Source organism: Rhodotorula graminis (genome assembly GCF_001329695.1).
Source record: "Rhodotorula graminis WP1 unplaced genomic scaffold RHOBAscaffold_2, whole genome shotgun sequence".
In the NCBI taxonomy this organism is placed as follows: Eukaryota; Fungi; Basidiomycota; class Microbotryomycetes; order Sporidiobolales; family Sporidiobolaceae; genus Rhodotorula; species Rhodotorula graminis.
The window spans coordinates 663,440-681,911 of NW_017264929.1; the positions used below are offsets into that span (position 1 = coordinate 663,440).

The following is an 18,472-nucleotide window of genomic DNA, read 5'->3' on the forward strand; positions in this document are numbered from 1 at the left end:
GCCCTGCTCCAGTCTCAAGCCCTCACGAAGAGATAGAAGGCTAGCGGGCCGAGAAAGAGGACCGCGTCGAGCCTGGCGATCCAGCGAAAGGTCCGAGGACGCGTCTCGAGCGACTCGCGGCACCTTTACACTCGCTCGCTCGCTCCCGAGAACGACTTGACGCAGACACAGAGCTGGAAAGACGAGGACTGGGAATGTGACAACAGGCTGCAGGTGTAGAAATGACAGGCTTCTCCTCGACTACGCCGCTCGAGTCGGCTCGCGTCGGCTCACAACGGGCTCTACCGCTTGCGCTGCGCCTTCCACTTCTGCAGACGAGGAGGGCAGATAAACAGTCAGTCGACATCGTCTCGTGCGAGAAGAAGAAAGGCGCAAAGGGAGGACAGAGGACGCACCCAGACCCTCGCACCCGTCGTCACGCCCTCGCCCGCCATCGGCAGCTTCTTCTCGCCGTCGTCCTGCACCTTTGGCGCGCCCTTGACACCTGCCATCCACCACTCGTCCTCGCCCTTGCCCTTGTCGTCCGGGTTGCGCTCGAGCTTCGGCTGCTTGGCGCCGCGGCTCATGAGCGCGCGCTGCAGCTCGAGCTCGCGCGTCGCGCGCCGCAGCTGCACGAGGCGCTCCTCGCGCGCGTGGAGCTCAGTCTCGAGCGCGGCGCGGTGCGCAGCCGCTTGCGCGCGCACCTGCTCGGCGGTTGCCGCGAGGTCGGCGGCCGACTCCTCGAGGGACGAGGCGGCGGCGCGCGACTTGGGCTTGCGCGTGCGGGGCGTCGGGCCGCTCGAGGGCTTGGTCGAGGCGGAAGAGGAGGAAGTCGAGGCGAGGGGGAGCGCGGTGGGCGTTGCGCGCTTGCGGAGGAGGGCCGAGGCGTTGCCCGAGCGGACTGTGGGTGCGGGAGCAAGTCAGGGACGTGCGCTCGGGCAAAGGGAGGGGGCTCAAAGACGCACCCGTGTCGATGTCGTCGGTAAAGACGACGTGGTTGCGCGGCTGCGACGTCGACGCGACGGGCTCGTCGTCGCTGTACATGTCCCAGTCCTCGTCAAACTCTCCCTCGGCCGGCTGCTTGCCCTTTGCTGCCGCCGAGTCGGACGGCAGGGCGAGGTCGACGAGCGAGGTGAGCTGCTCCTTGAGGCGATCGACACGCTGGAAGGTGGGGTGCGAGGTCAGGACGGGCGCGCCGAGCGGGAGCAGACGGGATAGAGAGAGGGGGACGCACGCCTTGCTCCATCTTGGTCTGCATGCGGATGTAGGTGGCGTCCTGGGTCTTGAGGACCTTGACGAGGTCGGTCGGGAGCGGCTCGTTGCCGCGCGACTGGACGTGGATGCCCTTCTGCGTGCGGCGAGAGAGATAGGTGAGCGGCGCGCGCGAGGCAGGCGACGTGCGCCGGAGAGGGGACGCACCTTGGTCTTGGAGTTGATCATGCCGAAATAGAACTCGTCCTTGTTGCGCATGGCGGCCTTCTCGCGCAGCTTCTGGATGCGGTCCTCCTTCGAGTGGAAGTCGCGCGCGCGCTTGACATAGTCGGCGTGCTTCTCGAGGAGGCCGAGCTTCTTGCGGTGCGTGGGCTGAGCACGCTCGCTGTGGACCGAGGCAAGAGGGGGAGTCAGTGGCTGTCGAGGCGAGGCGGGGAGATGGAGGAGAGGCGAGGAGGAGGAGGAAGCGAGGGCTGACCGGTGCTGGCGCTTCTGGAGGTCGAGCTTGCCTGCGACCATGGTGGGCGGTGTGTCGAGTGGGCTCGAGGTGGCACAGGCGAGCGGGCAGGTGCTGTTTGGTGAGCGAGATGAGGACGCGAGCGAGCTCGAGGCGAAAGCGGGCGAATCTGCTCGAGGGGAGGGGGGCAAAACGTTTTGGCCAGCACCGCCTCGCCCCTCTCCACCTCCGTCTTCTCACCAACCTCGTCAACGCGCTCCACCGACCATGGTGAGCTCCCACAGCCTTCTCTGCCACACTCGAGCTCGAACTAATTCACCGCCCGCACCCAGCTCGTCCGCGTTCGCTCTCGAGACGGCAACTTCCGCTTCACCCTCGACCCGCAAGACGACATCTCGGCTCTCGTCAGCCAGGTGAGCCCCTCTTTCCCCTTTCCCGTCCCCAGCAGCTCCTGCGACCCGTCTCGAGCATCGACGACCCGCTCAGGTGGTGCCGTCGCCGACCTCGCCCCCATCGTTCGCGACTCGTCATCATCGCGCTCCACCTCGTCACGAGCCGCACTGCCCACGCGCGATCAGCCGAGCAGCTGTGCGGGAGCTCTGCCAGTTTGCCTGGAGCACCGCCCACACGTCTCGAGGCCACTGGAGCTGACCCTCGTCTCCCCACTCGTCCCAGATCCTCGCAACCTCGGACCAGATCGACCCGGACACGCTCGCCCTGTCGAACCAGCCTCGAGGAGGCGAGAACCTCGTGTCGGCCATCACGGGCGACCTCCAGTCGCTCGGTATCAGGTGCGCCCCGGCTCCCTCTTGGCGCGGCCTCGTTGCTCGAAGTACCTCGCTCACCGGGCCCACCCTCCCGACACAGCCACGGCGACCTCCTCTTTGCGTCGTACAAGCCCAAGACCGCCCCTTCTGCCCTCTCGTCCGCACCCGCATCCGGCGCCGCCACCCCCGCCGCTCCTCCACCCGTCACCGCCGCAACCCTCTCTGGCAAGGCCGTCCCGCTCGACGTCGCGTCCTCGTCCTCTGCCGCCCCCACCGCCTCGACCTCGACCTCGACTGCGTCCAACGACAAGCGCGTCGGTGCGCACCGCCCGTGGGAGGGCGTCGAGGAGGACCCGGTCGACGTGCACTGGGAGCAGCGCGACGGCAAGATCCCGAGGCCAAAGGGCCAGCACGGCTGTCGCTGTGGGCCCAAGAGCATGTGCGACTACTGCATGCCGCTCGAGGTGCGTCCACGAGCTCCTTCACGCCCTGCACGGTCCGTACTGACTCTGTCGCCGACCCCGCAGCCGTTTGACGCCGAGTACCACGCGTCACACAACATCAAGCACCTGTCGTACCACGCCTACCTCAAGAAGTTGCACGCGTCGATCCCGACCTCGGCCCAGGCGTCGACCTACATCCCGCCGCTGGCGCCCGAGTCGTACCGCGTCGCCGTCCCGTGCTCGTCCGGGTCGCACCCGTCGTGGCCGGCCGGCATCTGCACAAAGTGCCAGCCGAGCGCCGTCACGCTGTCGCGTCAGTCGTACCGCATGACGGACCACGTCGAGTTCTCGTCGCCGGCTCTCATCGACGGCCTCCTGTCGTTCTGGCGCCAGACGGGCACCCAGCGCTTCGGCTACCTCCTCGGGCGGTACGAGCCGTACGACGAGGTGCCCATGGGCGTCAAGGCCGTCGTCGAGGCGATCCACGAGCCGCCGCAGGAGCCGCACGCCGACGGCATCGCTGTCGGCTTCCCGTGGGACGAGGAGCCCAAAGTGCGCGCGCTCGCCGCCGCATGCGGCCTCGACGTCGTCGGCGTCATCTTTACCGACCTGACGCAGGACAAGTCGTCGGACGAGGCCAAGAAGCAGGGCAAGGTCGTCGCCAAGCGGCACGCCAACGCCTTCTTTCTGTCGTCGCTCGAGGTCCTGTTCGCGGCGAGCCTCCAGCGCAAGTACCCGACCGTGTCACGCTTCTCGACCTCGGGCCAGTTCTCGTCCCGGTTCGTCACGTGCGTCCTGAGCGGCGACATCGAGGGCTCGATCGCGGTCGAGGCGTACCAGGTGTCGGACCAGGCGACGTCGATGCTCGACGCCGACATGGTCGAGGCGTCGGTCGACCCGGGCGTCGTGCGCGTCAAGGACGAGGGCCCCGAGCGCTACATCCCCGACGTCTTCTACCGGTACAAGAACTCGTACGGCCTCGAGGTCAAGGAGTCGGCCAAGCCGTGCTTCCCCGTCGAGTACCTCATCGTCAACGTCACGCACGGGTTCCCGCTCAAGCCCAACCCGCGTTTCGTGAGTCCGACGCCGTTCGTCAAGGAGAACCGCGCCGGCCTCGAAGACCAGACGCTCTCGCGCGCGTGCGGCGCACTCGCCGCGCTCCTCGGCGGCAAGGACGCCGTGAGCGAGATCGTGCGTGGTGGCGCAGGCTTCAACGCCGAGGCGCCGGCAGACGAGGAGCTCGACATCGTCGCGGCCGACTCGGGCGCCAAGGCCGTCGCGACGTGGCTCAGCGACTGGCACCTCCTGCGGTTCCTCACCGACTGCGGCATGTTCGAGGAGGTGCGTCCTCGCCTTCTCCCTTCTCTCCTCTCCTGCTCACTCTCGTACCGCATCTCTTGAATCCCGAACTGACTCACCCTTTCTCCTCGGTCGCCTCGCCTCGCAGGACGACCTGCGCACCATGGCGCGCATCGCGACGCTCCCGAGCGGCGCCTCGACCTCGATCACACAGTCGCGCGAGCTCGCCCGCACGCTCGTGCAGCTCTTTGCGTCGCCCAACTGGCAGACGTTCCTCGTCGTCGCGCAGGAGCAAGGTGCGTCGCCGAGCCGCTTCTCTTTCTCTCTCTTCCCCTCTCTCTTTCCCTCCTTCTTCTCCCTCTCCTCCACCCTCCCCTTCCATTCAGCTGTCTCTCTCTCTCTCTCTCGTGCCCCGACATCAACGCCGACGAGCGTCAAACTGACTAGAGCACCACGTACACGTTCCTCTCCCCTTCCGCAGCTCCTCAACCGCCCGCAAGGGACTACCCGGGCGCCCAGCAGCCGCAGCAGACGCTCGACGGCTTCGACATCCCGCCCGACGTCGACGTGCCGCCCTCGGCTGCCGGCGTCGGCGGCGCGTTCGGCGACGAGTCGGGCGCAGCAGGGGGCGCGGGAGGCGCCGACGCGGGAGCAGGAGCAGCAGGGGACGACGGCATCAAGGTGTGCCCGCACTGCACGTTCGAGAACGGGCCTGGGGCGGGGCAGGACTGCGAGGTGTGTGGGCTGCCGCTCGCTGGATAGATCGCTTTCGCGAGCAGGAGGAGGAGGAGACGTGTGCAAAGACCGCTTGAGCCTCACTTTACGAGCTTTGCGAGAGCTGACAGAGAGCTGTGGTCACGAACGAGCTGCACTCAGCTCGCTGTCGTCGTTGGCGAAGCTCGAGCCCCGCTTGGGTCCGCTCGGGCCTCGAGACAACTCGAGAGCTCTCGACTCGGCCACGAGCTGCTCGCTCTGGGCTCTCGCGATAAGGACCGCCAGCAACGACGAGGCTCGTTGCTCGCTCGAGACATCTACACAAAGAGAGCGAGGGACAAGGCGAAGAGAGGGACCAAGCGCCGCTCTCAGAACGTGTGCTCCGTCGACTCTGAACCGCTCGCCGCCGTCGCCGATGAGCCCGCCGCCACAGCTGCACACACACACACTCGCTGTCAGTGATCGTCTCGAAAGAGGGAAAGAGAGAGAGAGAGGGTGAGAGAGAGAGAGAGAGACGCACCGTTGAGGACGCGGTCGCTGTACGACGCGCCGGACCACTTCTGGTGGGTGAAGACGTCGCAGCCGATGTCCTTCTCCTTCTGCTGGATGAGCTCGACGTAGGCGAGCATGCCCTCGGTCTTGAAGCGAGCGGCGAGCTCGGCTGAGAGCGAGAGGGAGGAGGAAGAGTGCGTCAGGCCACGTGTTCTCGCAGGAGCCACCCGAGCGCGCAGAACGTGGGCGAGAAGGGCATGAGGACCGAGCCGACGCACCCGTCGTGACCGCCGTCGAGTGCAGGCCGGCGAGCGAGATGAGCTGGATCGCGAACCCGGCCTTGCCGAGGTCCCACACGAACGACTTGAGCTGGTCCTTCGAGAAGCCGTGCGAGCCCCAGTTGAACGACGGCGAGAGGTTGTAGACGAGCCACTTGCCCGGGTGCGCCGTGCGGATCTGGCCGGCGAACGTCTGCGCCTGCGCGAGGTCGGGCGCCTTGGTCTCGAGCCACAGGAGGTCGGCAAAGTCGGCGAAGGCGAGCGTGCGCTTGAGTGCGGCCTGCGTCGTCAAGGCGCCATGTCAGTACCATCCCTCGGGTCCAGAGGCAGATAGAGAAAGGGGAAAGGCTCGACGCACCGCCATGCCGCCGCGGTAGTGGTAGTAGCCCTCCTTCGTCCTCGGCAAGTCCCAGTCCCATGCGACCTCCTCGCCGACGACCTCCTTGGCGATGACGCGCGCCTCGCGGTTCGACAGGGACGCGCCCGTGACACGCTCCTTGTACTGCTCGAACTTGGCCGACGCGTCAGAGGCCGACAGGGTGCGCTGCAGGTGCCGCTCGACGGCTGCGGGCGAGAGAGGGCGACGAGGGGAATCGGCGACAGAGTCAGTTTAGGGCTCGCAAAGAGACGCAAAGAGGACAAGGAGAGAGAGCGGGACGCACCCTCGTCGAACGTGACGAGCTTGACGCTCTTCATCCACGAGGCCTCGATCTGGTCAATCTCGGCGCCGCTCTTGCCGTCGAGCGCCGCGTGCATGATCTCGTCGGCGAGCGCCCGTTGCGGGCCGTCGTGCGTCTCGACACCGAGGACGAACTCGTGGTCGCGCGCGTCGGCCGTGCTCGACAGGAGCTTGCCGCTCTCGGCGTCGGTGCGCGCGATGAGGAGCGTCTCGAGGCCCATGATGTCCCACTGCATGCGGGCGGCGACGAGGCGACTGACGTGCTCCGAGATGGGCACGAGGACCTTGCCCGCCTGGTGGCCGCACTTCTTGCCGCCGTGGAGCTGGTCCTCGAAGTGGACGGCCGACACGCCCGCCTCGCCGAACGCCTTGGCGAGCTTCATGACGGACGACAGGCCACCGTGTCTGCGCGAGAGCACGAAGAGTTTGTCAGAACGGACGCGAACGAGAGAGAGAGCGCGAGAGGAAGAGGGAAAGGCGGGACGGACCCAGTGTCGCCGTCGGCGATGATGGGGCGCAGGTAGTCGATCCAGGGCTGCTTGTCCTTGTTGCCGACGCGACGCTCGTCCCACATCTTGCGGTCGTGGAGCTCCTGCGCCTTGCGCATGCGCTGCACTTGGTTCGGGACGGTCGTGTACGGGTAGTCGGCGAGGTCGGGCCCGACCTCGTTGAAGCCCGTCGTGAGGACGCTGCTCGCGGCCCAGCCCGAGACGTACAGGACGTCGAGGTGCGGCGCCTGCTGCGTCATCTGGATCGGGTCGACGGCGCCCATCGTGTGGAGCGGGACGCCCTTGTCGCTCGCGCGCTCGAGGGCGGCCCACAGCTTCTTGGCCGACAGGTTGGACGGGTGCAGGGGCGAGACGGGCTGGGTGCCACGCTTGGTGGCGACGAGTTCTGCCGAGTAGGGCCGCTTGGTGCGCGCGAACCGGGGCGACGAGAACCACTCGGAGACGGCGTCGACCTGGGCGCGGAAGTCGGCCTCCTCCTCCTCGGCGGTTGGCGGGTCGAGCCTGAACAGGGGTTGGGCGTGGCTCGAGGTCGGGCGTGGCGCGCTCGCGCTGTACGACGCGGCCATGCGCGGCAGGGCGGCGACCGAAGATGACAGGGTGGGGGCACGAGAGGCGAGGCGAGGGGCGAAGCGGCAACGAGGTGCGCGTGCTGCTGCAGAGCGGAGCATGGCGTGTGGTGGTGCTCGAGTCGCGGCGAGGCTCAGCGTTGAGCGGGCAGGCTTGGTGGAGGAGAGCGAAGCGAAGTCCTCGGGCAATTGCTCTGAGTGCGCCGGCCGGCAATCCGACCTCGCTCCTCCTCGTCGCGGAGAGCTGAGAGAGGGCCAGCTCAAGCAGCATGCGATACAGTCACGGGCGAGCTCAGCCACGACCGAGAGCGCAAGAGCCGACACTCGACAATTCGTTCCTCTCGACGACGCCGACACGCGCCGAGGCCCGAGCGAGCTCTCGCTGGACGTCGAGAACGATGGGTTGCAATGCGCAGGACGTACACAGCAAATCTAGGCCGACTCGAGACCGTCCACCCTCAGCCCCGTCACGCCTCGTCCACCTTGGGCCCGCGCTTGACGAGTTCCTCGAGCGCCTTGACCGTGCGCCGCAGCGACAGGCCCGCGCCCTCGGTCAGGACCCTCTGCGACGGCACGACGGCGCTCTGCGGCGGCTTGACCTCGTCGCCGTCGCCGTCGCCGTCGTTGCGAGCGTGCCACCGCTCGCTCTCGTCGAGCAGCTGCTTGCTCTGCTCGATGATGGCCGCCAGCGCGCCGCCTTGCTGCCCGGGCAGGCCCGTGAAGAAGTAGGCGGCGATCTCGCGCGCAAACGACGACGGCGGGTACTCGCACGCGCGCTTGACGTAGGCTCGCGTGAGGACGAGCGTGCGCTCGTTGTACAGCTCCGAGGCGGCGGTCGCCTCGGGCGTGCCCATCTGCTTCTCGAAGCCAGGCTGTACGTCGCGAACGAGGGGGACGAGTCAGTCTCGGGCCAGCTTGCAACGACGAGAGAAGGAGGAGGAAGAGGGCGGACCTCGGTGAAGTACGGGTGCTCGACCATGATGAGGCCCTGGATCGAGATGAAGATCTGCAGGATCGAGCTCTTGGCGGCGCTCCAGTTCTGCGAGAGGTTGCCGAAGAGGTCAGTCGGGGAGGATCTCGACGGCGAGGGAGAGGGAAAGGGAAACGAGGGCCGACGCACCTCGTCCTTGTCGCCGCTCCACGTCCCGAGCAAGCTCAGACACACCTTGCCCTCGACGTACAGGTTAGGGCTGACGCGGTTGCCGCTCGCCCACGCGTGGAAGAAGACCTGCGGCGGGTCCTGCGGGAACTTGGACGGCGGGAGGAACACGTCGAACAGGAAGGGCGCGTTCTGGAACGGCGTGTCGAGCGGACCGATGATGAGGCATCGCAAGAGGTCGAGGCGGTTCTCGTAGGCGCGCACGAGGATGTTGGCTGCTCGGGCGGGCTCGACGAGGGTCAGTGTCTCGCGCTCGAGCCGGCGCGGCCGAGAGAGACGATGAAAGGGGAACGAGGGGACGCACGAGGTAGAGAGCTCGCGAGGACCTTGTGCTCCTTGCGCATGCGGCTCATGAACGCCTTGCCCGGGACCTGGACCGGCTCGCCGATGTAGTGGTGGTCGAGCGGCGCCTCCTCGAGCACCTCGAACCGGCTCCAGTCGGCAAAGTCCTCTTCGACCTCGGCCGGCATCGAGACGGACGTGACGGCTGGCGTAGGTGCGGGCGCGGTCGAGGTGGGTGCGGGTGCGGGGGCGGGGGCGGTCGCGGCAGAGGAAGAGGGGGAGGTGGCGGCGGCGGTGGAGGAGGGTTCGGGTGCGGCGGCGGAAGTAGGTGCTGCGCTGCTGTCGACGCCGACGGGTGCGGTGGAAGAGGCGGCCTCGAGCTGCTCGTCGTCGTCGTCGGCCCAGCCCTTGACGTCGCCGTCGTCGCCCGTCCTCCCCTTCCTCCTCCCGCTGCGCCTCGGCACGTCCCGCTCTGCGCCCTCCTCCTCCGTCTCGTAGTCCTCGTCCTGCGAGTCGTCCTCCATGACGGCGTCGACGACGCCCTCGAGGTCGTCGCCCTCTGCGCCCGACATGACGGCGTCGCCGTCCTCGGTCATCCAGCTCCCGTCCGACTCGCTGCCCGACTCGCCGTCGGTCGACATGGCGTCGTCCTCGCCGTCGAGCGCGGCGCCGAGGTCGCCCTCGGGGTCGAGGCCGTCGTCGAGCTGGACAATGCGGTAGACGGGGAACGCCTGCTTGTCGCCGTCCGGGAGGCGGACGAGGGCCCGACCGTCAAGGAGGAGGTCCCACACCTCGCCGTACCACGTATAGGCGGCGAGCGCGTCGGGGCCCTCCTGGATCTGGGGCGGGGCGAACGTGTCGGGGAGGGTCTGGCAGTAGGTGAGGCCGAGGGTCGACAGCTGCGGGCGCGAGGCGGGACGACATGTCAGTACACAGGCCGACGGGAAAGGGGTACGAGGGAGAGAGAGAGAGAGAGAGAGAAGAAGAGGCAACGAGGCCCCTCCTCGGCGACGCACCTCGACGCGCAGCTCGTCCCCGCTCGGCATCAACCCGGCGGCGACCTCGCTCTCGCCAAGCTTGGGCACGGCCGGGACCGTCGCGCCGTTGTCGACACCCTCGCGCGTGATGAGGACCCGGTCGCCCCTGCGCACGCCGAACGCGTCTGGCGGAGGACCGTGCGGGTCAAACTCGAGGCCCGAGACCGTCTCCTCCTCCTCCTCGGCGCCGTCGCCGTTGCTCGACAGGGGCTCGGCGCGCGCCGACAGGTACCGCAGCTTTATCGTGCGTCGGCGCGCGTCGTTGCTCTGGACGACGCCGATGCGCGGCGGCGACACGCCCGAGAAGAGGCCGACGTCGCCCGGAAATACGTCCATGTCCTCGTCGATGGCCGGGTACTGCTCGAGCGAGGGCGTCGGCCCAGTCGTCCTCGTGCCGTCTTGCCACAGGACGGTCGCCTCGGTGCGGGTCGCCGTGATGGCGAGGACGCGGTGGCCGTCCGGGTAGCTGTCGCGCCACCGGGACGGCTGAGCCGGGAACAGCGACGGGTCGCGGAACACGACCTTGTCGAAGATCGTGTGCAGGTGGTCGATGGTCGAGTGGACGAGGACGAGCTGGTCGATGTCGACCCAGTACCGCTTGGGGCGGTCCCACGAGTCGGACGATGCCTGCTGGTTGCGGCACAGCCAGTTGACGGCGACCATGCACTGCTTGACGTCGAGGATCTGCGAGAGCGGCGCACGAGGCAAGGTGAGCACGTCTGCGCAGAGCGAGAGGGCGGCACACGCGCGAGCGAGGGAGGGGAGGGGCAAAGGCGACGAGGACGACGAGACGCACCTGCTTGAGGTCGGCCGCAGCGAGGAACTGGGCGATGGCGCCCTCGCCTCGCTCTTCGAGCATGGCCTTGATGGCGTCGGTGCCGCTGCCGACCGTGAGGGTGGCGCCGCTGTCGCACACGCGGCGCACGACGCCGTTGCCGGCCTCGATGAGGGCCATCTCGAACACGTCCTCGACGACGCCGACCCAGTCGCTCGTCGGCTCGACGACGTGGTCGCCGCGCGCGATGCGGCTCGCGGCGCGCAGGAGCGACGTGTCGTGCCAGCCGGGGAGGACCTCGCCGTCGAGGACGCGCTGCAGCTGGACCTCGGTCTTGAGGTCGACGATCTGGCCGGCCTGGCGCTTCTTGTGGAGCGTCGAGGGCGTGCTGCGGGCGCGGACGATGTCGCCACGGAGGAAGCCCTTGTCGACGACGGCGACGTCGGCCTCGATGACCTCGCTCTTGGTGCCGTCGGGGTGGAGGACCTCGAGACGGCCCGGCGCGAGCTGCGGGGGTAGACACCGGTGAGCGCGACCTCGAGAGACACAGAGAGAGGGTGAGAGAGCGAGACAGAGAGAGAGAGCGATCGAGACGCACCGGCGTGAACGGGATGCCCAAGCGTGCGGCCTCGGTCACCGTCTCTGGGGCTTGCTCATCTGCCCAGCAGCGCTGCGGGGCGTACGCGAAGGGTTCAGAGTCAGCTATGGGCCGTACCAAGAGAGAGAGAGAGAGAGGGGACGGACAGTCACGACAGCTTGCGAGGTGCGGCCGTCCGGGTGGTACAGCTGGACGACGTCCTCGGGGTAGGTCGAGCTCGGCTGGGCGTAGGGGGCGCCAGGATCAGGGGCGTTGCTGGCGGTGGTGGCCTGCGACATGGTCGAGTCGGGCGAGTCGAGGTTGTTGTTGGCGGCGGGGAGGGAGCGGCGGAAGGCGCGCCAGAGGACTGCGGCCGAGGTGAGGGTGTGTGCGAGCCAGAAGACCGAGTCCCAGCTGGCGAGGGCGACTAGCGAGGCCAGAGTGGGCGCCAGAGTCGAGAGAGATGGGGATGGAACGGGGCGAGGTGACGAGTGGCTCGAGGCTCGCTGGCGGGCACAGTGGGTGCGTGTGGGTAGGTCGTGAGCTCGGCGGGTGGGCTCTGCTCGCAGCCCTGGTCGTCGAGGGCGGAGGGAAGGACACAGTCTGGGTCCTCCTCGTCCCTCTCATCTCTCACCTCGACCCGCTCGACCCTCACGCCGAGCCATGTCTGCCACGCTCCCGTTCCAGTCGACCAGCTCTGCAGCCAAGGGCAAGGCCAAGGAGGACGACGCCCCAGTCGCTTTCGAGCTCCCCTGGTCCGTCCTCGTCCTCGTCTCTCCTCGCGTCGCATCGCGTCCACTGTGGCCGCCCCTCACGCACCAAAGCCTGACCTATACCTCCCACCACAGGGTCGAGAAGGTGCGCCCTGCCACCCACCGCAGCCTGCCGCACCACCGCTGAACTCGCCCCTCCTCCCCACCTCGTTCCATCCCTCGTCCGCCCGTCCACAGCACCGCCCCCGCACCCTCGACGACATTGTCGGCAACACCGAGACCATCGAGCGCCTCAAGGTCATCGCCCGCGACGGCAACTGCCCCCACATCATCATCTCGGTGCGCACCCTCGCACCCACCACCTCGTCCAAACTCGCGCCCTGACCCTTCCCTCCCTCGTCGCCCACCTCGCAGGGTTCGCCCGGAATCGGCAAGACGACGAGCATCCTCGCCCTCGCGAGGGCCCTGCTCGGCGACAACTACAAGGAGGGTGTCCTCGAGCTCAACGCGTCCGATGAGCGGTAAGCGCCCCTCGCTCTCCTCCCTCCTCGTTCGCGCCCACTCTCTCCCTGAGCCCAAGCCTGACGCTCGACACGTGTCCGCAGCGGCATCGACGTCGTGCGCAACCGCATCAAGACGTTTGCGCAGAAGAAGGTGACGCTCCCCATCGGGCGCCACAAGCTCATCATCCTCGACGAGGCCGACTCGATGACGACGGGCGCGCAGCAGGCCCTGCGCCGCACCATGGAGCTGTACAGCAACACGACCAGGTTCGCGCTCGCGTGCAACCAGAGCAACAAGATCATCGAGCCGATCCAGTCGCGGTGCGCCATCCTGCGGTACGCGCGCCTGAGCGACAAGGAGCTCCTCAAGCGCCTCATGGAGATCTGCGAGCTCGAAAAGGTGCGCCCACTCTCCTCCTCCTCCTCGCGGCTCGACGAGGCGCACGTGACTGACCCGGCCTTGCGTGTGCGCGTACGCAGGTGCCGTACAACGAGGGCGGCCTCACGGCGCTCGTCTTTACGTCCGAGGGCGACATGCGCCAGGCGGTCAACAACCTCCAGTCGACGTTTTCGGGCTTCAGCTTTGTCGGCGCCGACGAGGTCTTCAAGGTGTGCGACCAGCCGCACCCGGTCAAGGTGCAGGCCCTCATCAAGGACTGCGCAAAGGGCCGCGTCGACCCGGCCATGGACGCGCTCGGCGAGCTGTGGGACAAGGGCTACTCGGCCGTCGACATTGTCACGACCCTGTTTCGCGTCGTCAAGAACATGGACGGCCTGCACGAGTACGTCAAGCTCGAGTTTATCCGGGTCCGTCGCCGTGTCTCTCTCTCTCTGCCTCTCCCTCTCGTCTGTCGAGCACCTTCCCTGACACGTCCCTTCGCCTCCCGCCCCGCCCGCAGGAGATCGGCTTTGCCCACATGCGCATCCTCGAGGGCGTGTCGACCGTCGTCCAGCTCGGCGGCCTCGTCGCGCGCCTGTGCAAGCTCGGCATGAAGCCCGAGCTCTTTGTCGTGCCCAAGGCGTGAGGAGCGTGGGGCAGACGTGGGTTGGTTGGGAGGAGGAGGAGCGAGCGAGCGAGGCACGAGGGGGACGAGGCGCAGCTTGTACAGGTGCTTGAGGACGACGCTGCAGCGCAGCTTTTACACTCTCTCGTCTCGCGTGTACTCTCGTGCACCTCGTGAAAGAGAGAGAGAGAGAAAGAGAAGAGAGCGCTCTATAGTCCCGCTCTCCTCCCCGTCTACTGCACGGACCCCTCGCGCTCGCTCATCCCACCTCGCCGCCGTCCCTCCTCCTCTTCGCCGCGTCCCTCCTGCCGGCCCACCTGCTCAAGAACCTGCTCGTCTGCTCGTACACGACAAACGTGACGCACGTCCCGGGCAGGATCCGGACGGCGTTGGTCGCGATCCCTTTGTAGAAGCCGCCGAGCCCTTCGGCGGCGTACGTGCGGCGCAGGACGTCTGGGATCGAGCGGTAGGGGGCGATGGTCGTGGGAGAGGAGGAAGGGGGATGAGGTGGAGGAGGAGGGAGAGGCGCGGTGCGGGACGAGGCGGATGAGAGGGGAGGAGGTGCGGCGGCTGGTCGAGGTCGTGGTGGAGACGCCGCGTGCGCGATCGTCGGCAACGTCGACACGCCGGGTTGGTACTGCGTGCGTGACGGCTCGAGTCAGGGCTACAAGGGAGAGAGAGAGCGGGGGGAAGGGAGAAGAGGAGCGCACCTGTATCCGCGAGCGAACGACCTGGTACGGGTACGTGATGGCGATCGCGACGAGCTTGGCCGAGCCCGACATGAGGATGTACTCGAGGTTGCTCTGTGTCGAGGACGAAATGTCAGGGACGGCGCTCTCGCAGTGAGACAGAGAGAGAAAGAGAGAGCGCACAAGCGTCTTGACCTCCTCGTCGCTCGCGCCGTCGCCGAGCCGCTTTCGCCGGACCTCGACGCGGCGCTTCTTCATCTCCTCGTAGGCCATGAACTGGATGGCGCCGTTCGAGACGCCGACGATGGCGAGCGTCAAGCCCTTGGACATGCCGCGCAGGCCCTCTTCCCGCGCGAGCGTCGCGAGGCCGTCTGCGAGCGGGCGGTCGAGCTGTCAGGGAGTGTGGCGGCGAGTGATGACGAGGAGAGAGTGTGTGACGCACGAGTGACGCCGCGGTAGGCCTTGTCCTGGCCGGCCGCGGTCGTGAACATGCGCGTCTTGACGACCCAGATCGGGTTGGTGAGGACGGCCGTGATGATGCCTGCGCGTGCGACGGGGGGTTCGGCTCGGTCAGGAGTGTCTCGGGGAGGGTCTGGTGGCAGAGAGAGAGGGGCAGGACGGACCGGACGAGGCCGACGCGAGGAGGTGCTGGCCGGCGCTCAGCTTGTGGTCCTTGCCGCCGTCCATGCGGGCCTTGAGCATCGTGTACCTGCGGGGTGCGGAGAGGGTCAGGGAGGCGTATTCTGCGGCGGGAAAGGAACAGGACGGACCAGAGGAAGTAGGAACCCCAGCTCGAGGCGTTGCCGACGAGGTTCGGGGTCAAGCCGCGGTACAGGGCCCTGGCGCCTCCCGTGCGGACGATCTCGCGGAGTCCCCAGTGGATGTTGGACCATGGCGAGCGGGTCTTTGCGGCGGTCGAGACCTGGAGCTGGACCTTGAGGAGGTCGAGGGGTTGGAGGGCGAAGGTCGAGACGATGCCGGCCGTGACGCCTGCGACGGCTTGATCGAGTGCCGGGGTGCCAAAGATGGCTGGCTGGGGTGCAGCCATGGCCCGTGGTGGTGCTCAGCGAGTGAGCAGGTCGAGGTGGAGGAGGACGAGCTGATGAAGCGGGCACCGCCTCCTCCCGATCTCTGCTCACTCTCGCTCGCTACCGCTGCCGCCCTTGCTGCCATGGTCTGGGTCCCGCCACCACAACACGTTGCCTACTTCTCCATCCCCGCGCCGAGCGACACCCACTCGCTCGCCGCTCAGCTCCTCCACCACCCGCCCGACAATGACCCGACCTGGGGCCGCCAAGCCCTCCCTCGCGCACCAGACGAGCACCGCGTACGCCAGTCGCACTCGCATCGTGACGGCAAGGTCCACCTCGCCGGCAGCAAGACCGACTGGGTCGCGTACCAGGTGTGGGAGCCCACCCGAGGCGCACCCGAACGCCGTCCGTCCCTCCCGCTCTCTCCCTTTCTGCCCTGTCCGTGCACCGACCACCACCTCGAACCTACCGACAGACAGCGACCTCGTCTTTGTCCATGGCATCAACGACTTTGGCGGCAAGTTTGCCATGCACGCCGACAAGTTCCTCGACGCCGGCGTCCGTCCCCTCTTTCTCCTCGTCTCCTCGACCCAGCCAGACCTCGACTGACGCACCTCTACGTCCACCAGTACCGCGTCATCGTGCCTGACCTGCCCGGACACGGCCGCTCGACCGGCATCCACGTCTACTGCCCCTCGATGGACGCCCTCGGTGCGTCCCTCCTCGCTCCAGCACGCCCACACACACGCTAACGAGCTCGCGCCCTCGCTCGCAGCCGACGCCGTGTACGAGGTCATCAAGGACGTCGCCCTGCACGACTACGAGCTCGTGCGCGACGGCCCGAGCGGCGCCGCAACCCAGGCGCCGCAGCGCAAGGTCTTTGTCGCCGGCCAGTCGCTCGGCGGGTTCACGGCCGCCTTGACGTGCCTGTGCGTCTCTCCGTTTCCCCTTTCTCCCAGGCGCCCGGGAGCGAGACTGACGAGCTAGAGTCCTCGCTCTCCTCGCAGCAAGTACGGCACCTCGCGCGACACGTCGCTCCCCTCGTCCTCGTCCTCCTCCTCACCCTCGCCCTCTCGCGCCTCCACCTCGTTCCGCCCAACCATCACCGGCGGCATCTTCCTGTGCCCGATGCTCGCCATCTCTCCCTCCTCGCGCCCGTCGTACCTCGTCGAGCTCGTCGGGCGCGCACTCGCGAGCGTCGCGGGCCCACTCCCGCTCGCGAGCGCCAACAAGGGCAAGAACTCGGAGGACCCCGAGGTCGAGGAGGTGTTCAACCGCGACCCGCAGACGTACCACGGCAAGCTGCGCATCGCGACTGGGTTGGCCATCCTCCAGGTCCGTCCGTCGGCGCGAGTCTCTCTCTCTCCTTCCTCCAGCGTCGTCTCGGGGCCCGCACGCTCTCGCACGACGTGCACGTCACTGACCCTCTCTCTCTCCCTGTCGCCCTCGCTCGCAGGGCATCCTCGCCCTCTCGGCCGCGCAGTCGCACCTGCGCGTCCCGTTCCTCGTCTGCCACGGCACGGGCGACCGCGTCACGTCGCCGCACGGCTCCGAGGACCTGCACCGCCTCGCCGAGAGCACCGACAAGGAGCTCAGGCTCTTCCCCGAGGTGCGTCCTCGCGCCCCCCGAGACGCCCGCGCTTTCTCTCTCTCTCTCTCTTCGACGAGGCAAAACGAGGAGGGACGACGGCTCACTTGTTCCGAGCGCGCGCGCAGTACGAGCACATTTTGCTGCGCAAGGGGAGGGACGAGGCCGACGATGCGAGGCGGCAGAGCGTGCTCGGCGCCATGCTGGACTGGCTCGAGCGGCACTGAGCGCGCGAGCGAGGGAGCGGGGCCCGTGCGGCGGTGTCCGAGTGACAGCAGTGCAGTGCGTCTTTATCGCATCGAGCAGAGCTGGAGCGAGTGTGAGAGGCTTGCGCTGCTGAGAGAGAAAGAGAGATTGAGTCCTCAAGCGCCGCACGAGCCTCTCGCACACCTCGCTCTCTCTTCTCGCGCCCGCTCGTCGCCGGGCCGGGTTCCTCGACTCGAGCCGTTTGCAGTCCCGCCCGCTACGTCACGACCTCCCTCTCCCACACCTCGACGTCAAAGCTGCCAACCTCTGTCCCACCCGGCCTCCTCACGACGACCCTGACGCCCTCCGTCCCGCCAACCCCGCCGAGCGCCGTCCCCCAGCTGCTCTGTCCCACGGCGGACTGGGCCCGCTCGCGGACGCGGACGCGCCGGCGCTGCTCGGACAGGAGGAGCGCGAGCGGGGTGCCGCGGCGCAGCGGCGGGGTCGGCGAGGGGTGCAGCGTGAGGTGCAGGGCGAGCGAGATGGGGAGGAGGGCGCCCGGGCGGGGCGCGAGCGGGTTGGTGGCGGTCGACGAGGAAGGAGGAGGAGGAGGAGGAGGAGGGAGGGGGGACGAGAGGATCGAGGGCCACAGCGACGACGGGTAGTGGCCGGCGTAGAACGGGAGGCCCTCCTGCGACTTTTGCGCGAGCGTCGCCTCGGGGCGAAAGACCCACTGCGAGACCCACACGACGGGCGCGAGCGTCGCGCGCAGGTGCGCGAGCGCGTCGACGACGAGGCGCAGCGGGCGGCGGGGCGCGTGGGCCGATGACGAGGGCGTCGAGGTGGCGGCATGCTGGTCGGCCCAGGCAAACTCGCTCATGCCGTCGACGATGACGTACGCGAGCTCGTCGTGCGGGCCATCGCCGTCGTCGGAGAGGGCCCAGCGGGGGAGGGCGCGCAGGGTCGCCGCGAGCTGTACCGTGCCGGTCGGGCTCGCGACGGTCAAGCGCGCCATGCACTCGTCGACGAGGGCGTCGAGTTCGGCATCGCGGGGTGCGCCGATGCCTCGCGGGGCACGGTAGCGGCGGATGGCGAGGTCGAGGTGGTGGCGGACGAGGCGGGCGAGGCGGTCGAGGGTGTCGAGGCGGGCGGCGCGCGGCGAGCAGTCGACCCAGGCGACGTGTTTGTGGTTGCCGCCGACGGGGACGGCGAGGACGTGGTCGGCGATGCGGACGTGGGCGGTGCGCGGCAGGAGGGCGGTTGCGGCGAGGTGGGCGAGGAGGGACGACTTGGCCGAGCCGGGGAGCCCCTGGAGCTCGACGATGTCGCCTCGTCGGAGTGGGAGGTTGGCCTGGTCGAGGAGGGCGTCGAGGCGCGAGGCAAAGGTCGAGATGGGCGCGGAAGAGTGGGCGACTTGGTGGACGAGCGAGAGGGCGGTCGACGACGAGATGGTGTCCGACAGGGTGGCCGGGTCCATGGCTCGGGTGGTGGTGCTCTGTGTGTGCTGTCGTCACATGTGTGCGTGTGCTGAAC

The 18,472-nt window shown here is 68.2% G+C and overlaps 8 protein-coding genes across 8 annotated transcripts; 3 read left to right on the forward strand and 5 right to left on the reverse strand.

Annotated features, from left to right (window-relative positions):
* Nucleotides 1–192: 192 nt before the first annotated feature.
* Nucleotides 193–1,754, reverse strand: RHOBADRAFT_51349 (uncharacterized protein). Its single transcript, XM_018415790.1, has 6 exons — nucleotides 1,670–1,754; nucleotides 1,399–1,576; nucleotides 1,214–1,327; nucleotides 945–1,140; nucleotides 396–880; nucleotides 193–308 (listed from the first exon to the last, which is right to left on the reverse strand). Exons 1-6 carry the CDS (start codon nucleotides 1,708–1,710, stop codon nucleotides 282–284), a joined length of 1,041 nt encoding a protein of 346 aa, XP_018273554.1. The 5' UTR covers nucleotides 1,711–1,754; the 3' UTR covers nucleotides 193–281.
* Nucleotides 1,709–4,919, forward strand: RHOBADRAFT_31231 (uncharacterized protein; the record flags this gene model as incomplete). Its single annotated transcript, XM_018412952.1, has 8 exons — nucleotides 1,709–1,711; nucleotides 1,981–2,061; nucleotides 2,324–2,439; nucleotides 2,516–2,606; nucleotides 2,727–2,879; nucleotides 2,943–4,199; nucleotides 4,306–4,453; nucleotides 4,639–4,919. The coding sequence occupies 8 exons, from the start codon at nucleotides 1,709–1,711 to the stop codon at nucleotides 4,917–4,919; spliced, it is 2,130 nt and encodes a 709-aa protein (XP_018273555.1).
* Nucleotides 4,920–5,144: 225 nt separating this feature from the next.
* On the reverse strand, nucleotides 5,145–7,395 carry RHOBADRAFT_33664 (uncharacterized protein; the record flags this gene model as incomplete). Its single annotated transcript, XM_018413129.1, has 6 exons — nucleotides 5,145–5,304; nucleotides 5,392–5,532; nucleotides 5,642–5,921; nucleotides 6,000–6,205; nucleotides 6,304–6,725; nucleotides 6,809–7,395. 6 exons carry the CDS (start codon nucleotides 7,393–7,395, stop codon nucleotides 5,240–5,242), a joined length of 1,701 nt encoding a protein of 566 aa, XP_018273556.1. The 3' UTR covers nucleotides 5,145–5,239.
* Nucleotides 7,396–7,862: 467 nt separating this feature from the next.
* RHOBADRAFT_51352 (uncharacterized protein) lies at nucleotides 7,863–11,524 on the reverse strand (the record flags this gene model as incomplete). The annotated part of the gene is made up of 8 exons (XM_018415791.1): nucleotides 7,863–8,267; nucleotides 8,348–8,434; nucleotides 8,516–8,769; nucleotides 8,859–9,735; nucleotides 9,853–10,557; nucleotides 10,670–11,155; nucleotides 11,247–11,318; nucleotides 11,393–11,524. The coding sequence occupies 8 exons, from the start codon at nucleotides 11,522–11,524 to the stop codon at nucleotides 7,863–7,865; spliced, it is 3,018 nt and encodes a 1,005-aa protein (XP_018273557.1).
* Nucleotides 11,525–11,888: 364 nt separating this feature from the next.
* On the forward strand, nucleotides 11,889–13,590 carry RHOBADRAFT_51353 (uncharacterized protein; the record flags this gene model as incomplete). Its single annotated transcript, XM_018415792.1, has 7 exons — nucleotides 11,889–11,980; nucleotides 12,074–12,083; nucleotides 12,176–12,277; nucleotides 12,353–12,459; nucleotides 12,544–12,841; nucleotides 12,922–13,248; nucleotides 13,341–13,590. 7 exons carry the CDS (start codon nucleotides 11,889–11,891, stop codon nucleotides 13,464–13,466), a joined length of 1,062 nt encoding a protein of 353 aa, XP_018273558.1. The 3' UTR covers nucleotides 13,467–13,590.
* A 41-nt stretch (nucleotides 13,591–13,631) lies between these two features.
* Nucleotides 13,632–15,187, reverse strand: RHOBADRAFT_51354 (uncharacterized protein). The gene is made up of 6 exons (XM_018415793.1): nucleotides 14,905–15,187; nucleotides 14,758–14,843; nucleotides 14,577–14,675; nucleotides 14,318–14,505; nucleotides 14,156–14,248; nucleotides 13,632–14,082 (listed from the first exon to the last, which is right to left on the reverse strand). Exons 1-6 carry the CDS (start codon nucleotides 15,180–15,182, stop codon nucleotides 13,705–13,707), a joined length of 1,122 nt encoding a protein of 373 aa, XP_018273559.1. The 5' UTR covers nucleotides 15,183–15,187; the 3' UTR covers nucleotides 13,632–13,704.
* A 118-nt stretch (nucleotides 15,188–15,305) lies between these two features.
* Nucleotides 15,306–16,980, forward strand: RHOBADRAFT_51355 (uncharacterized protein; the record flags this gene model as incomplete). The annotated part of the gene is made up of 7 exons (XM_018415794.1): nucleotides 15,306–15,570; nucleotides 15,641–15,723; nucleotides 15,795–15,876; nucleotides 15,941–16,094; nucleotides 16,173–16,500; nucleotides 16,622–16,774; nucleotides 16,882–16,980. 7 exons carry the CDS (start codon nucleotides 15,306–15,308, stop codon nucleotides 16,978–16,980), a joined length of 1,164 nt encoding a protein of 387 aa, XP_018273560.1.
* A 236-nt stretch (nucleotides 16,981–17,216) lies between these two features.
* On the reverse strand, nucleotides 17,217–18,416 carry RHOBADRAFT_41505 (uncharacterized protein; the record flags this gene model as incomplete). Its single annotated transcript, XM_018413898.1, has 1 exon — nucleotides 17,217–18,416. One exon carries the CDS (start codon nucleotides 18,414–18,416, stop codon nucleotides 17,217–17,219), a length of 1,200 nt encoding a protein of 399 aa, XP_018273561.1.
* Nucleotides 18,417–18,472: the final 56 nt, after the last annotated feature.

Coding starts and splice junctions, on each gene's coding strand:
- RHOBADRAFT_51349 (XM_018415790.1), bottom strand. CDS start 1,710: ATGGTCGCAGGCAAGCTCGACCTCCAGAAGCGCCAGCACCG. Junction 1,328..1,398: donor TGATCAACTCCAAGACCAAG/GTGCGTCCCCTC, acceptor CGCCGCACGCAG/AAGGGCATCCACGTCCAGTC. Junction 1,141..1,213: donor AGACCAAGATGGAGCAAGGC/GTGCGTCCCCCT, acceptor CCCACCTTCCAG/CGTGTCGATCGCCTCAAGGA.
- RHOBADRAFT_51354 (XM_018415793.1), bottom strand. CDS start 15,182: ATGGCTGCACCCCAGCCAGCCATCTTTGGCACCCCGGCACTCGATCAA. Junction 14,676..14,757: donor CCTCGCGTCGGCCTCGTCCG/GTCCGTCCTGCC, acceptor TCGCACGCGCAG/GCATCATCACGGCCGTCCTC. Junction 14,083..14,155: donor TCGTTCGCTCGCGGATACAG/GTGCGCTCCTCT, acceptor TCACGCACGCAG/TACCAACCCGGCGTGTCGAC.